The sequence below is a fragment of the Aristolochia californica genome, unplaced genomic scaffold, assembly GCF_029961685.1.
Source record: "Aristolochia californica isolate CCGP_79_NKW_82.1479 unplaced genomic scaffold, dmAriCali1.0.hap1 SCAF_11, whole genome shotgun sequence".
NCBI classification, from domain to species: Eukaryota; Viridiplantae; Streptophyta; class Magnoliopsida; order Piperales; family Aristolochiaceae; genus Aristolochia; species Aristolochia californica.
The window spans coordinates 4995061-5011085 of record NW_027181782.1 but is presented as its reverse complement, the minus strand read 5'-3'; the positions used below and the strand labels follow the sequence as shown (position 1 = coordinate 5011085).

The 16025-nt window shown below is 34.5% G+C and overlaps 2 protein-coding genes across 5 annotated transcripts; both read right to left on the bottom strand.

The window, feature by feature from the left end:
* Positions 1-4611: 4611 nt before the first annotated feature.
* Positions 4612-5355, bottom strand: LOC137944284 (histone H2B.3-like). Its single transcript, XM_068789920.1, has one exon. It carries the CDS (start codon positions 5273-5275, stop codon positions 4841-4843), a length of 435 nt encoding a protein of 144 aa, XP_068646021.1. The 5' UTR covers positions 5276-5355; the 3' UTR covers positions 4612-4840.
* Positions 5356-7107: 1752 nt separating this feature from the next.
* On the bottom strand, positions 7108-15567 carry LOC137944133 (uncharacterized protein At2g39910). Of its 4 annotated transcripts, none has more exons than XM_068789677.1 (11): positions 15379-15567; positions 13819-14000; positions 13243-13732; positions 13018-13104; positions 10790-10980; positions 10466-10661; positions 9704-9768; positions 9306-9407; positions 8821-8905; positions 8651-8708; positions 7108-7858 (listed from the first exon to the last, which is right to left on the bottom strand). In XM_068789677.1, the coding sequence occupies exons 2-10, from the start codon at positions 13896-13898 to the stop codon at positions 8691-8693; spliced, it is 1314 nt and encodes a 437-aa protein (XP_068645778.1). In that variant the 5' UTR covers positions 13899-14000; positions 15379-15567; the 3' UTR covers positions 7108-7858; positions 8651-8690. The 4 variants fall into 4 exon arrangements, with proteins under 4 accessions (XP_068645778.1, XP_068645776.1, XP_068645777.1 ...); XM_068789675.1 differs by having other exon boundaries at positions 7108-7709; XM_068789676.1 differs by lacking the exon at positions 15379-15567 and adding an exon at positions 14842-15056 and having other exon boundaries at positions 7108-7709.
* Positions 15568-16025: the final 458 nt, after the last annotated feature.

The following is a 16025-nucleotide window of genomic DNA, read 5'->3' as shown; positions in this document are numbered from 1 at the left end:
TAGTGAGGGTCGATGATGAGATATAGTCCTTGGTAAGATATAGGTAGAGTATATACACATTCAATGTCATATAAATTTATAAATGAAAAAATTCAACATCTAATAAGTTTATAAATTGAAAGATTGAGAATAAGTGACTTTGAAAAGATGGCACAAGGAGAGTAATTTAAAAATTAAGGGACTATGAAGAGTTCTAACATGCACAGATTTTACATGAATGGCGTGGTATTCTTTGTTGTCACTATTGATAACAAAACCTCTATCAACCATCTCTAGCTTTTCCTCTTCCTAGACCTTGTACCACCAAAAACTACCCTTTTGTTTTGATTATTTTCATAACTAGTAACAAAGGCCGATCAACTAGTGCTTTGGGCATTATAAAATTTTCAAAGGTACCACACATCCTGAAGTAAAAAAGGCAATAAGATATCACAAGTAGAAGTGGTTGTGTAATAAAAGATTGAAAGAACATCTCATATTCTATCTTTAAGGTTTCTCAAAAAGTACATAACCTTGTCCTACACGAGACATATTCTCCAATTGTTCGTAATTGATTGCAAATGAATTTGAGATGATTATGAAACTATGGCCGACTTATCTCCTTCTTTAACACTATGACTGACTTATTTCTTTAACTTTTTACTGCTTCCTACAACTTGAAAACATTCTTAAAATATGTGATTTTAACAATATATGGAAAGAAAGACTAACCTTAATCCGACCAACAACGTTCATATCTTTTACGTAGCAGGTTCTATAATATGGATTGGACGTACTTTCAAATACCTCTTTTCCTCCAACTTTTCGTCTAGATACAATAACTAAAGCTGAGGTATCTCATTTAAGTCTTACTTCTAGATCACTAATTGATATTCACCAAGTTTTAATTTTCACTATCCAAACTTGAATATCTAGGTCCCCATTAATGCCCTAGGCTAGAAATTTATATCCTAAGAAAAGTCAGATATGCTTTTTCAGATTATAGAATTCCAAAAAAATGTTATTTTAAAATCTTATTAGTACCTTACTAGTTATGTGCCTAAAAAAATAATCAAATTTTCCTAATATCTATTAATATAATTTCCAAAGAAAATATAGAAAAATCATATTTTATGTATCACCAAATTGATTTGGATTGCAATGTGCACAATAAAGGTTGTGGAATGAATTTAATTAGACTTTTTATCATGCAAAAATTTTGGTTAAATTAGTTAGGCACTATCTTACTTTGAAGTGTGAGATAGGTTATTTGAATCAACCGAGATAACGTATCATGACTAAATCAGCTCAAATTTTCAGCATCCTCATATAGTTATGTAAAGGAGTTTGGCTCAAGCTAGGTCAAGTTTTGGAAAATCCAACTATGATTTGTTGTCCCCATTTAAAATTGTGATAGCTAAGAATTTTCAACTTTGTCCATGACATGCCATCTCTCAACTTGTGCTTGTCTTATGCTCCCATACCAAGCCTCGTTCTTAAACTTATAAATTGTAAAATAAAAATAAATATATATAAACAACGAATAATATTTGAATAATATAATATAACATCACATTAAAATAAAATAAAATAAATATTTTATAAAATGATATTATCCTATAGTTTATGATATTTTAATAATTTATATTGTTTACAGTAAAATAAATAATAGTTTACATAATAATATAATTGTAGAAAAATGATATCTCATGATTTTACTGTTAGAAGTACACAAATCTCCCATTCGAATTGTTACCTCTAATTACATTCCCATCGTTAAGGAAAATATTACTTTGTTTTTTAATTATTGCAGGCACTACAGTCATCAATTGTTTTAACTCCTCGAGGTTGTAATCCAAGAATTCGTTAGTCTAAAATATCTCCATGAAGGTAACTATGACGATAATAAACACTTAAGAACTAAATAAAGACTTGAAAAGAGAATTAGTAGTCCACTTGTCCGACCGACTATGATCAATTGAACGTCACATGCAAAAATGTCTAGTGATTAGTTATGGAGTTAATGAAGGTAGACCATCTGACATATACCTGACCAAATGACAGAGAGAAAAGGCTTGAAATGGTTTTGTTCAAGTAAACCTAGAGGGGGTGAATAGATTTACTAAGATAATTTGTAATTTAACATAACTGAAACAAGCACATCCACTACACCAAAATTTTATAGTGGTTCACAATCACTATTTCATATCGTTACCCATATCCTAGTGGACTCTTTCCTTGGATTACAATATCCACTATAAAAAGCTAAACCATATCCATAGCTTTGAAGCTCATTAATTCATTTACAACACCTTCCCAAAACACTCTAGGACTTATAGCCAACAACTCTAGGTGCAGTCACCTAGACTAAAAATATATTTTCAAAAAATACAGCAACTCATTCTACTCTGATTGACTCAAAAGCAAGGAAGTGTTGTTTTACAATACCTCTTATTAGGTAGATAATAAATCGAAAACCATAATAAAGTTACATAGAGTTTTCTAGATGAAACTATCAATTTGATCAAAAACATTACTAAATATATAAAACAAAGATCAATTGGTTCTAATCAAAATAGAAGTTTTGATTTAAAAAACGTAAGGCTCGACAAATAGTAATCAATAGATGTAAAAATAACGTTTATAAATGTTTAGCTTAAAATTGAAGAGAGACTCCAATCTCAAATTTCAAACCTAGCCCCTTTGAAAACCACTTGAATATGACTTGGAAGTTATAAAACTTTGGTGGTTGAAGTTGTTGTAAAGGCTAGAAATGATTTGGCTATTTATAGAACAAAATCAAAGTTCAAGAAAGAAACTAGCCACTGAAAAAAAAAAAAAAGCTTCATACCTATCTCTCGTAAAAAAGTATTGAAAAATAATCCAAAAATTTTATAGGTCGCGTATATGAATTGGAGATCTATAGCCAAAGTTATGGAGTTCTAGAATATCTTGAATTTCCATTTTGTACCTCGGGGTTGAATAGTTGTTTTGATGTGGACTCCTTTATGCTCCAATGGCTCTTTTCTAGGTCGATCCCCGGTCTAACTTGAATCCCATATCTTCTATTTTCTACAAGGCTTTGAATCCTTCCTATTCAACATCTTTAGTAATGGTCAAATCCATTTGATATAATCAACTCCTATATACGCATTCTTCCTACAGGGATCAACTGAACTCCAGCTAACTATATGGGGTCGACTTCTTCCTAACTATTTGGGGTCGACTTCTTCCCTATGAGATTGACTCCTTCTGTTGATTTTTATAAGCTTGATTTGAAAATCAGAAGTTTTGGGCTCTACTTATGGCTTGTGTACTCAACTCCATATGAGTATGGATTCGATACACTTCTTCCAACCGTTGCTTGTAACGGCTGTGCAAACTTGTTTTGCTGCCTAAATTGTCTTTGTTTGGCTACAATACAATGTGCTTGGATCCATACTCAACTCCACTTATTTCTTAGTGTTTTACATTAATTTGTTCTTTAAGTTCTTCAATCCCTTGAATATTAGAAAGTTTTGTGTGTTTGGTTAAGAATGGCAGAAATTTCAAATAAGTCTTCTTCTTGATATGTTGATTTCAACAAACATAATTTTTTTTAAGAATCACTTCTATTCCACAAAAGGGTTTAAGAAATTACTCATCTCCGTCACAATCTATCAAAAACAATTTTGATTAGGTCAAAAGAGAAGGGGCGGGAATGCTAACCATCGTTTCCATCTATTCTCTCTTCAAGGTGATAGGCAGAAATAGCACCATGAGTTCGTTGTTCCGATACGATCTGGATTCTTGCTCCAAGGAGGTTTCGCCTATCACACAGTACCCTTTTCCACAGCCGGAGCCGGCGAGGATACCACCAACACCGCCGTCGCCGCCTATGCTAATGAGATGACCTATCTGTCGCCACCGCTGCTTTCTTTCGATTAATATTGGCTCTGATTTTATAGGAACGTATCCTATTGAGAGCTCGCGCTGGGGGTTGAAGACAATCGACAGGATGTGAGCGAAACGAGGGCCCCGGCAGCCTACTCCGTCACCCAGATTGGGAGCCGATGTAGAAGCGCAATGATGGCCACAGCACTCCACTTCGTACTCTTCGACTTGGGTGAGGCGGTAGATAAAGCCCCCACAGCAGCGGCCTAACTCTGGTTGGGTTTTCAGGATCATTCTGCTCCGACGGGATTGCTGCAATCCACAGGTTAATATGTCAGCTGGTAAAGGAAGCAGGCGGTGGAGGAGAAGGGACGAAGAGAACAAGGAAGCAGAGAGACCTGGAAAGTCCGATCTTTGTATATGCCGTGGACGAGGGACTGGTCCCCTGCCCAAGTAACCTACTTCTCCATTCTTCCACCGATGGAATAATCCCATCTAAGCCAAATGAATAGTAACACAGATTATGGAAGAAATGTTCTCCGCATCTTAATCTTTTCCAGAATTTAGGCATTACTAATTTGGATAAAAAGTAATAATTTCACGATTTGATTTCACAAGGTTATTTGATGTTTTTCCCTTTGGACCCTCGTATCCAGAAATTTCACGCACACAAATTGCTGCCATCAAGAAGAAAATTAACTGATCAACATCTAAAAATGCGAAACAGGATTAGGTCTTTCCATCCAAAGGAAGAGAAGATAGACAAAATCTTGTGAGATTCAGGTACAGTAACTAGATTTGAGTAACATACATCCGTATTTGGATGAAAACCCTTCGATCCAAAAAAGAATCAAGCATAAGAAGACAAACACAGAGAAATTTATACATTCACTTCCAATTACAGCAACATCACCACCACTACAAAAAAAAAGACAGGAAAAATAAACCCTAAATTTAACCGAACAAAGCCCCAAAACGAAAACCTAACCTAGGAGCTTGTGAACTTTGTAACAGCCTTAGTTCCTTCAGAAACAGCATGCTTGGCAAGCTCCCCGGGCAACACCAAACGAACGGCAGTCTGAATCTCCCGAGAGGTAATGGTAGGTTTCTTGTTGTACCTTGCAAGCCGCGACGCTTCCTGAGCAAGCTTCTCGAAGATATCGTTGATGAAGCTGTTCATGATCCCCATGGCCTTGCTCGAAATCCCAATATCTGGATGAACCTGCTTCAAGACCTTGAAGATGTAGATCTTGTAAGTTTCGATGTTCTTCTTCGAACGCCTCTTCTTCTTGTCGGAAGTAGAGGCGTCTTTGGGGAGCTTCTTCTCGGCCTTGGGCTTCTTCTCCGCTACGGGGGCCTTCTCAGCCTTCTTCTCCTCGACCGGCTTCTTCTCGGCGGGCTTCTTCTCGGCCTTGGGCGCCATGAGTGACAGAGAACAAACAAATTGAAGACGAGGACTTGAGAGAAAGAGGAAAGAGCGAGCGTTTTCGTTTCGCAGGATTCAGCTCGGGTGAAGATGGAAGGAACGGTGTGTGAAGCCTTTATATAGGAGAGAGAGGTGAGCTGTGATTGGTGGAAAGAACTCGATGCGGATCGAAGTTTTTGAAAGCGTTGATTTTTTCGGAAGTAGAATGCACGGGTGAGATTAGATTCTACGCGCGGGAAATACACCCAAATTACGAAATCCTTTTCTTGGCGCGCCGTAGACGAAAATGGGGAAAAAAAACGGAAGAGAGAGATAAAGAAATAAAAATGTTTTGAATGATGAGAGAGAAAATAAAAGAGAAATATAATTTTATTTATATTAAAGTAAAAAAAAATAGTAATATTTTAAATTTTTCTCTAAAGTTTCTTTTTCTTTTTTTTTCTCCCCAAATTTCATTATTTTGTGAAAGAAATTTACTAACAAAAAGAGAAAAGTGATTTTTTCTCTTATTTTATTTTATTATAATAATTATTTATTACCAAAATAATAGAAATTTTTTTCTCTCCCCTTTTTCTTTATTGTGGGTTTCAAACAAATCCTTAGAGTGTGAGAAAATTATATTTTTTACAATTTCTATAATTTTTATATGATTTAAATATTTAAAAAATATATTTCTTTATGTATCATATTTAAAAAAAATACTTACTAATTATATAACATCACATATGTTACACCTAGGGATGGCAATCGATCGGGTTAGGATTGGCGTTAAGGTCAAACACAGGATTTCAAATACCCGACCTTGCCCTGCAACTTCGTTTTTGTGAAAAACTCGTGACATATAACCTTGTCCCGCACTAAATGTTAAAAACTTTAATGTAATATTATGTTGCATAAGGATATTTTATAAACTTATCAAATATATAAAAGTCGAATATCATAGGGTTTACAATGTTATTAGGGGCTACTAATAACTAATTATCTTAAAATACCTAAAATTATTTTTTACTAAATTGAATGTATCAGCCAATTAATCAGTTATCAACTAGGATATGTGAATTTTATGCTAATCAATGTTATATACAATGTTGATTATATTACAATATTAAATTAATTTTCAAGTAAATAAATTAATTTAAATTTAAAATTATTTTATTTTTAGTTTGTTTTTCTATTGAAGATAACATATTTTTGGATAGATTATTTTCAAAACTAATCTATTCATTATTGAAATAAATTTTAATTACATGAAGACATTCAAATATAATTAATTAATTAAATTTATTCGACTTAAATAAAATTTAATTTAATTCCTCATTAACTACAATCAATCACATTAATAACATAACTGTGTTGTTTGAAAATGTAAAGAATAATTCCAAAAATCACATTGATTTTCAAATTTCATATTTTAAAAATATTTATTTAATAAATTATATACTAGCCATTGGTTCCATTATATACTTTTATGTGGCCAACTAATCATGAAAATTCTAGTATTTTTTTTGTTAAAAAACACAACTCTACAAATAAATCACATAAAATTAAAAATTAAATAAAATTTAAAATATTTAATAGTATATATATTCCAAAAATCGATAGCGCACATATGGAAAAACCTGTTCCCACCCCAAACTAATATGGGTAGAAAAACCTATCACTACCCTAAGGGTTTGTTTGGAACTCCTAAAAAAGAAAATAAATAAAATAAAATAAAATAAAAATTCAACCATTATTATTCCCAAAAAATAATTAATAAAAAATAAAATTTAATCATTATTTTATTTTCACTAACTATTTTTAAAAATAATAATAATCAAATTCTCATTTTCTATAAACAAACCCTAAATCTATGTGGGTTTTTGGATTTCACCCCAACCCAATTTATTAGGGTTAAATAGTAAGGTCTAAATGGCAAAGCTATACAGGCAATCTTTGTCATATTACAAGGATAAGTGAGGATTAATTGAAAACCCAGAGAGATTTCCCAAATGGAAAGAGGAGAGCAAAAAACATAGGCAGGCAGGCACCAATTACCACTTGATGAATCTCCATTTTTGCATGTAAATAAAAAGACATAAAAGAGTTCTCAGCCTTGACCCTTTTCGCAAGTCTGAAGGAAGGTGAAGCACAGCAATAAGATTGCATTTGGAATTAATACCTGTGGGCTCTGAAGGTACATTTCCAAGCGCTAAAGTTTATACACAAAGACTGTAACTTGCTCCAAACTGCTGATAGGTGTGCCTCCCGTTCTAGGACAGGTCACTGGATATGCTCTCTTCAGTAGATAAAAGCAGCTCTTATGGGTATGAAGCAATTGAGATGGTTTACCGGATCCAAATGTTGTCAGTTTCACAATTTCGACAGGGTGGATTTCTTTTGCCAAAATGCTAATTCTTCCTCCTCATGGCAAAACTAGGACTTTTGTCATCTGGGGTAGGAACATAATAAAAGAGTGAACTAATATCAGACAAGTAAAAAGCAGAACAAGTATATACAACAGATCTGGGTGTCATTCTTGATGCTTTTTGCCAAAATAATAATTCTTCCTGCTCATGGCAAAACTAGGACTTTTGTCACCTGGGGGAAGAACATAATAAAAGAGAGAAACAATATCAGACTACTAAAAAGCAGAACAAGTATTCACAATAGATCTGGGTGTCATTCGTAAAAAGCAGAACAAGTATTCACAATAGATCTGGGTGTCATTCTTGATGCTTTTTGCCAAAATAATAATTCTTCCTGCTCATGGCAAAACTAGGACATTTGACATCTGGGGTAGGAACATAAGAAAAAAGAGTGAGCTAATATTAGACAAGTAATAAGCAGAACAAGTATTCACAATAGATCTGGGTGTCATTCTTGATGCTTTTGCCAAAATAATAATTCTTCCTGCTCATGGCAAAACTGGGACATTTGACATCTGGGGTAGGAACATAATAAAAAAGAGTGAGCTAATATTAGACAAGTAATAAGCAGAACAAGTATTCACAATAGATCTAGGTGTCATTCGTAAAAAGCAGAACAAGTATACACAATAGATCTGGGTGTCATTCGTAAAAAGCAGAACAAGTATTCACAATAGATCTGGGTGTCATTCTTGATGCTTTTTGCCAAAATAATAATTCTTCCTGCTCATGGCAAAACTAGGACATTTGTCATCTGGGGTAGGAACATAATTAAAGAGTGAGCCAATATCAGACAAGTATACACAATAGATATGGGTGTAATTCTTGATGCTATATGTTCAGTGACTATCTCAAGCTCAGTTCTTAGAAAGCCACGCATGCTTATATTGATCAAATAATCAGAAAATGATAAAAAAAAAAAAAACAGAATTGCCATTTATTTGTTCAATTTATCCAAAATTACCATGCATAGACAAAGGCTCAAATTGCCAGACACGTTCCAACTACTTCACTCCCTGCATCTGCATATCCAAAAGAAATCCACAGTCGTGATACAGCAAGAAGTTTTACCTGTCAGTCTCAATACAGGTATGCAAGAAATACAAAAAAGTAGTTCCTTGTAAAAACAATTACCTTTTTGAAAGATGAGGCCAGGGCAGTTAGATTAGGATCATCCTTGTGCTTACCCCAAGCGGCTTCCAAGTTTTGGTTCATGCAACTAGAGAAAAGCATCATAAAATTCAACAAATATTTTTGGAAATATTTTGACTTAAATTAGTTCTCTGTATTTTCTAGCAAATTGCTTCTTGTAAAAAGTAGATTCATAGGGTTTACAGGTTGTAGGGACATGATTGTAATAAAAATAGGGGAGAGGAGTCTCTAAACATTAATATTTCCAACACTTTTCTGTTGCAAATTTCAAAAATTCCAAGTCTAGGACATGTAATTTGACTAACAGCAGTAGTGTCCACTTCTGTTACACCAAATTCTGAAGAATTCTAACTCCCAGATGACTAATGATGCCTTTCATTGAACAGTTTCATTTTGATTTAGATAATTTCAAAAACTACATGCAATATTTTCATAAAAAATCAATTAAGAAAATAAAATATCCTTACTTATGAAGCAAAACCAATATGCGGACAATGTGTACACGAATTGTTTCACGATCCTTCCTGACGGCTGATTCCTTGTACACAAGGACAAGCTCGTCCACCAATCTGGCATCAAACAAATAACACCTATCACTGTCTAATTCAATATATTTAGAGTTTGACTGGACTATAATATGTTGAGGTCCTCAAGGATGATCCTTCTCTTAACTAAGTTAAATACTAATAAAGTGAAACCTGCTCAACACACTGAATCTGGACTTCTTGAACACCAGAATTTTGAGCATTAGACACAATTAAGAATTGACGAAAATTGCTAACATGACTGTGGCTGCTTCTAGAATAAGCAAAATACTTTTAAAAAAAAAAGAATAATACAAATTAAGTAGAGAAAAGCAATTTACCTTTCAACATATTGAGTCTTCCTGATCCATGTTAGCTTTAGAATCATGCAAACTCGTTCAAGAACCTGGAAGATCACTGAAATAGTTAAATGATCCCTAGTATATTACGAAGCCAAAACATATAGCAGCACAACCATCAAGAGCAGGAGCTAAAAGACTTTGTAGCCAACGAGAACGAGAACTTTGAAACCAATGCCAACGTCATGTGGTGGGAGACATCATTAAGGATGTCTTTGATCAACACCAAACCAGTGGCACTGCACCAGCTTTACATAGGCTTGTACTACATGTACAAGAAAAATTCATGGTGCTATTCCAGGTTCACTCTCTATCTTCATTAGCAGATACATTGCTGAACCAACCAATGACCATAATATTGACAGTGTTCACCATCAAAAGATTTTAAGAGAAAAAAAAAACTAAACCGGAATACAACATACCAAAAGAACATGCATAATTTGCTTAAGTATAAAAGAATAGTAATGTTAAACCCAAGCAGTTTGATGTCTGTCATGCTTATCCATCTCATCTAAAGACCAAACTGCTAAAAAAATTCAATTTCAAACAGTCTTAATTCTCTGATGTCCTTTTTCAAGGTTCTGATTTGACATTTGTTTTGTAGCCATTATCCACTAATTTTGAAAAAATAGCTGATACAAAAGCCCAGTCGACAAATGTTTCATTTAAAATATAAACCAAATTCTACTATCTTCCTACATTATAAGCTCATCAGTACAAGTTAGGATTGGAATCAAAACACACCAGGATGACAGTTTTATCATCATCTGCATGCATCCACAGGAAGAAAAGTGGAAATAATCGTCTGAAATGGGCTAACAAGAAAAGGCCCATCACATCAAAAACTTGATCGATGAGTTCAAGCCAAGCAATTCGGCGTTCTGTATTCTTCGGCTGACGCTCCAAGTGTCCTAGCATCTCACTTAGGATCTTCTCAAACCTATAAAAGAAGCAAAAAAACAGCTGCAACCTGAGAAATAGGCTATAAATTCACAATCCAGTTGTGCAAAAATTCTATAAGATAGCTTCACAAAGTGCACTTGTTAATTGTAGAAGGCTAACTTATACCAAGGGCTCCGAGGATTCCTCCTTTGAGTGCCTACTAACAGAAGCACGGACATCTCAACCACATGATGCCAGAGTTCGTCACAAGAAGGAATATTTCGATATGCAACATCAAGAATCACATCTTCATATGAACCAATCTCAGCCGCATTAACATTCTTCATCATGTGTATAAAGCTAACCATTGCTTGACCCTGAAGTTAAATACCAAAATCCACACTGTATAATAAGTTCAGGATAGGATGTTAAGTAACTTATTACTGGATATACTATAAAAATGGTACAATACATTTAAAGTACAGATGTATTAACATCCAAGTATCGAAGTGAGAACAGCCATATAACATGTTAGTTTTCAAGTGTTGCAAAATCAACTTCTCTTTAAACAACCAAAGAAAGGAATTATTTCCCACGGATTAATTTTTTGTATGTGCCTATTAGATATTATCCTTTCCAAAAGTTATTATCTTAAAATATGATGGTTGGAGCTATCTAAAACTTAGCCTCACTACAAGGTTCAGCAAGACAGCTTGTTTCTTCTCTTTTGCTTCTCCTCTCAACCTGAGGAAGATTGAAGAAACGAGAAAACTGAAGAGACAAATAACAAATTATGTTATAAGTAGAGAGAAAATTTGCAAATTAATGGGGCCACAACTTTAAAGAATGAGAAAGAAGAGAAACAAGTTAACAAAACTCGGGCAAGAAATTTTGAAATTCTCAATCAACAGAGTTTTCTATTTCTGATGTAGAAATTCCATGCACTACTCGCACCTGGAAACCATGGAAAACCAATGTTGTTGCTGCTAAAAGTTCTGTTAAGGAATAGTCCCACATGGATTATCGAGTAGAAAGATGTTGAGTTTATTAGTTGGAAAAGAGGCTTCCTAAGTTGGTTAGTCATTTTGGGATGGGCCTTGGACCCAATTTCACGTATCAAAGCAGGTACTCATACGTGGGCATCCACCCTACTTATCCACATGTAGAGCCACAAAAGAGGGCCTACATGTGAGGGAGAGTGTTAAGGAATACCACATGGATTAGTGAGTAGAAAGATGTTGAGTTTATTAATTGGAAAAAAGGTTTCCTAAGTTGGTTAGTCATTTTAGGATGGGCCTTGGACCCAACTTTACATGGTATCAAAGCAGGTACTCATATGTGAGCCTCCACCCATATTATCCACATGTAAAGCCACAAAAAAAAAGGGGGGCCTACATGTGAGGGGGAGTGTTAAGGAATAGTCCCATATAGATTAGTGAGTACAAAGATCTTAAGTTTATTATTTGGCTAGTCATCTTGGTATGGGCCTTGGACCCAACTTCACAAGTCCAAATATCTATTCCTACTAACAGTGATGGATCCTTTATCAACCATCTTTTACATTATAGAAGTAATCAATCTTGTTGAATCCTTATTCTTCTTCCTTAAGTAGCTTTTTCAAGAGAATTGTCTTCCTTCCCATCTCAGAACCTAAAGTAGTCTTTTTCTACTTCATCATTTTGAACTGAACTACTTCAATGACTCTATGAATAGCAGTCCTTATTGCCACTTTCCAAAAGATGATCATACCACAGTAACTTTTCAACAACATCATGACTATTGCAACTCAAATTGTCATCTCTAGTGTGCAGACTAAGTGATGGTTCTTCTGCAAGATGTGATTACCTTCAAAAAACACATTGTTGACCAATTAGAGCCCTTTTTTCAAGACTTCTGGGCTTGTTTCTAGTTTAATTTGTCATCTATTGGTTGCAGACTCTCCTGCTACTGCCAATTAGAACTTTTGTTTCAAGTCTTTTGAGGGTGGTTCTGGTTTTTGAAAATATCTTTTTCTTTCGTTTTTTGCGACCTCTTTATAGTACCTTCCACCCCTTCAATGCCCCTTTGCTTATTCTTTTCTTAAATGAATTATTGTTTCTCACTGTCTACATGCAAAAATAAAAAAAGAAGGAAATTATTACTGCACTGCAACTGATAATAACTGAACGTATACATAAATTCACTTTTTCATTTAAAAAAATGCATAAAATTACTTGTTTAAAAATACAAGAGTTTTATTTTCTATAATATCTAGCCAAACAGATATTATGCCAAAGTTTGAACTCAATTTCAATAAACGGGATGCAAGTCAACATGTACACATCCTTTCCTCTGCAAGAAAATGGCTAACATCCATCTGAATCCAAGCTAAGGTACATGGAGATAAACTGAAAACAAAAGCCAAATGCCAATACCTTAACTTCTGGCGACCAGTGATCCAAAGCTGTCAGTGCACATGGTATTATCAAGGAGCATAATTTCCCAAAATGTGGATTACCAACCTGAAATTTCAAACAATTTCCCATAATTAATCAAAACCATCCAACTGCAAAGCACCTTGCTTTAAGCTAAAACAGTATCAAATAGCGATGACAATAACAACAACAGTTGAAAGAATTACATAAACAATCCCAACATACCTTTGTAACAAGCCATCGAAACTGATAGGCAGCCAAGATTGCTGAACCTACTGGAACCCTAGCCGATGCTGCAACAATCTCATCAGCCTCGGAATCAATGGAGCTGTCCTTAATAACCTTTTTCAACAAAGGTAACAGGTCTGGCATCATCTCCACCACCAGCTTACACTCACAGCTGATTGTTCCCGCCAAACCACCATCTGGACAGCTAAACAATGTTTCTGATAATTCTTGGAAGGCCACTTTTGCTGCAAAAGATAGATTACTTGGGATTGAAGACATCAAAGCTCCAGCCTCCCCTTCTGCAGAAGCCAGTCCAGCACAGCAGAGGCAGAAGTCCCTTATTTGACTTTGGAGCAAGCTTTCATCAATCAATGATGAGTCTTTCTTGGGGAGGAGAGATTCTAGCACTGATTTAAGTGGAAAATTTGTACCTTCTGGCACATTTATACTGGTCTTTGAAAGGGATTTCTGTAATGTATTTGAAATCCTGTGATTGGAAGGTAGATGTTTACAACAGTAAGTGGCATGAAAATAAAATGAATCATTAACCAGAATAACTTAGATAAGGCATACCTGATGAGATGTTGATAAGTTACTAAAGCACACTCCGGATCTTCATTGGAGAGAGCACTTAGCACTATACCCTTCCGCATCTTGGTATGTAAACTTTTTGCTCAAATTAATTGTACACTTCTATAGACTAAACACAGAAAGATCACTTTGTGTGCAGTTCAGGTTCTGATTTCATCACATCACTGGCAAGTACAGTAATCAGTTGATTACCCACAGGACACACTAATCATGGATAAAAAAATGACTTCTGGAGTGTCAAAAGCCCCATAACAGACAAGACGAAGAGCTACAGTTATGTTAACTAATTGAGATGAAGTGGTCAGAAACTTCCATTCATGGTGATACAGAAGAGGGAGAGAACACAAATCATAAGAACAGGCATCCTCTCAGAAACCCCACAAACCAGTCTTTCACAACCAAAAAGAACAATTAAATTCTAGACAATTGGAAGGATTTTATTATAGTTTATAATCTTGTCTTTATTTTTATCTTTTTTTTTTTACCACAACAATTTTGTTTTTTCCACTGTCAATCACTAGAATTCCTTCCATAATCTATATGCATGGTTGAAACTATGATATCTTTATCAGAAGGCTTAGACACAGAAGAAAAGATATGTAACAAAAACTAACAAAAAAATCAATCAGAGATGGCCACTTGGAAAACAAACCTAGCAGCAATTTGGAAGGACATGAACCTAGCTTCTTCTTTTTTTACCGGAAGGAAATGAACCTAGAATTTTTTATGATACTTCATAAACAAAATTAAATAGTTTAATTAAGAAATTTGTAGTCTAATGTCTCAAACCGATTTGGACATCAACCAAAAGTTTTGCTGGGTCCTGCTAAAGTTGTCTTATTGAGCCTATACACATGTATATGTAAGAAGTACCTTAAATTCATATCACTTTATAGAAAAACTAGTCATAAAAAACCCTCAACTGTTTAAAATTTAAATTGATATAATATGATAAAAAATTACTAACTGATGACACAAAATAGGACTTAAATTAACTACTTATACCTGCCAAGAGTCTGAGTCAAGTCATACTGATTCAACGACATGTTTACCATCATGTAAAACAAATGGACATCCTAACTATTTTTTTGAGTGCTGGTTACAACCGCACAGAGCCCTCTTACCACTGGCGAGTCTTGAACCCAAAACATGAATGGAGATAACAGACCTCCAGCTCACAGAGATTCATAATCAATTACTTTGAACACAAAATTAAGGTGTTTATGTAAGAATTGATAAAGAATGGGAATTAAACTGGTGAAGCTGCAGCGAAAAGTCAGTAGAAACTGAAATATACTCAAAACTAAATGGATGGAATAAGAAAGTAAAACGAAGAAGAAGAAGAAGAAACAGAAACAGAAACAGAAACAGAAAAAAAATAAAAAATCCCACGCCTATTTAAGAAATGGGAAAGAAAAAACTTGTGGGGAAGAAAGATAAACAGAAATTCTCTCAGCGCAGGCCCTAAACATTTTCTGTTGCTTGTGCAGTCGTGCTCATCCTATCAATGAGAAGCCCAGAACGAGATGAAAATAACTCTACCTTTTTGGGTCTCAGATAGAACCCAATGCAATGATCGCGGTTAGTGTCTATTGTTCCTAGTTCCAATTCGAAAATTTGAACTCAACAGGAACAACCCATTTCTCAATTGACAACTCCTATTTTCTCAGTTATCAGTTCTCACAAGCGACAGTACAACCCTCAACTCGCCTAGTCGTACCCGGAACTTTCAAGTGGCCGACTCGAAACCAAGAAATAGTAAAATTTGAAGGTAAACATCCTTAATAAAGCAATAATCATAATACAACTCGTGTCTTTAAACTACTTGTTTCTTTCTGGCGTATCAAATTCAATTATTGAGCAGGCCAAACATTGAACTTCTACGAAAGAAGAGTTTTAATCCAATAACTTTTAGAAACTACTCAATAAGTTTCTCTAATGAAATTCAATTTTTTCTCTGCTCAATAGAAGAGGAAAATCTGCATATAAAAGAAAACATTATCATATTCAAATAAGATTATCGAGGGAGAGAAAAAAACTAAGCTCATTCACTTATTATCATTCAGTAAAATTGAAAATCTCATAAAAAGTTTTTGATGTTTGCAGAGATGACAACAGTGAGAAAGTAGGGTATATCGATAACAAATAATAATGTTACCAATCTAGGACCAACAACGATATTTACAGTT